Source organism: Galeopterus variegatus, unplaced genomic scaffold, assembly GCF_000696425.1.
Source record: "Galeopterus variegatus unplaced genomic scaffold, G_variegatus-3.0.2 Scaffold10319, whole genome shotgun sequence".
In the NCBI taxonomy this organism is placed as follows: domain Eukaryota; kingdom Metazoa; phylum Chordata; class Mammalia; order Dermoptera; family Cynocephalidae; genus Galeopterus; species Galeopterus variegatus.
In genome coordinates this window covers 73,818-75,087 of record NW_007736430.1, presented here as the reverse complement: position 1 = coordinate 75,087, position 1,270 = coordinate 73,818, and the positions used below count along the sequence as shown (strand labels likewise).

The following is a 1,270-nucleotide window of genomic DNA, read 5'->3' as shown; positions in this document are numbered from 1 at the left end:
CAGCCCGAAACCAAATTCTATAGTAAGTATTAAGCAACTTTTGGCACCTACACCACAGAATCTCATATGGGACTACTTGACACAGCATGTAAACCTAGAATCATAGAACTGGGTGATGACAGCCCTGCTATAACCTTTATTTATTCCCACTGCCCCAAAGATATTTGGGTCAACTTGCTGCCTCCCTATCTGCCTTCCAACCATCCTTAGTTCTTGCCGAGCCAACTCTGCTGTTTTTTAAGACCTATGAGGGCCAGGCTACAACTGAGGCAAACAAGTCAATCACAAATATTTAATGAGCACCTATTCTCTGTTCAAGACTTGGTAGATATAAAAAGATTTACAATAAAGTAAGACATAGTCATTTTCCCTGAAAAGAGAGCAGAAAAGATGTATACTCAAGATACAATGAGAACACACCATCATAACATGGAGGCACAAGCAATAAACATGTAGGAATTCAAAACAAAATGGCACTGAAGGTGTGGTGGAGAGATCTGACGTATCTGGATATTACTAACAGACTTGCTGATGACTTGGTGTGGAAAACAGCATAATTAATATTGATAACTCGAAGATTTCTAACTTGATCGGATATAGTGTAGCTAGTGTTTGGGTAAGGTGATTATAAAGTGCACATTAAAAAAAAGTATTAAAAGCAGAGAAAAAAAAAATACATGCTCTGTTCCAAGCTCTCTAGGAGCTTCTATCTCCTACCTACGACAGAAAGACTAATGATACATAACCGTGAGTAGGCATATATAAAATATAAAAACAAACAAGTAGGGATCTGTAAAGTCAAATTTGGCACAATGAACTTGGTAGAATGACAGTGCCATTGGGATGTTATACAGTAATCTTCATTTAAAAACTGCTCCCAATGTGAAAATGGGATCCAGTAGGAAAACGGGGTTGCTGCTCTGTGTGCTTACTGAGCTCAAGCCAGGACCTTACTAGTGCCACTATTGTTTCAGAACAAAGAAAACTCTTTTTTAAATCAGCATTTTAATAAGAAAAAGTAGGTCTCACATGTTATAACAAATGTTTGTAAATACTCTTCCATGATTTGAATTTTCAGACACCTAGGACCTAATTTCTAAACGAAAACTCTTGCTATTTCACCATCCATATAACAATGTTTTTTATATAATATCTTCCACAAATATATTATACTAATCACTGGACAGAACAGTAAGAATTGCGTTCCAGGGGCCGGCCCGGTGGCGCACTGCTACACTGCGCCGCTTGGGAGTGCGGCGGCGCTCCCGCC

General features: G+C 38.7%; 1 protein-coding gene across 1 annotated transcript in view; it reads right to left on the bottom strand.

Moving 5' to 3' along the window:
* The window catches only part of LOC103609930 (A-kinase anchor protein 10, mitochondrial-like), an 86,160-nt gene that overhangs the window by 33,562 nt on the left and 51,328 nt on the right, over positions 1–1,270 (bottom strand). Inside the window, exon 7 of the mRNA XM_008594186.1 lies at positions 358–370. Within this exon, the coding sequence (XP_008592408.1) occupies positions 358–370 (13 nt within the window). The remainder of the gene's footprint in view (positions 1–357; positions 371–1,270) is intronic.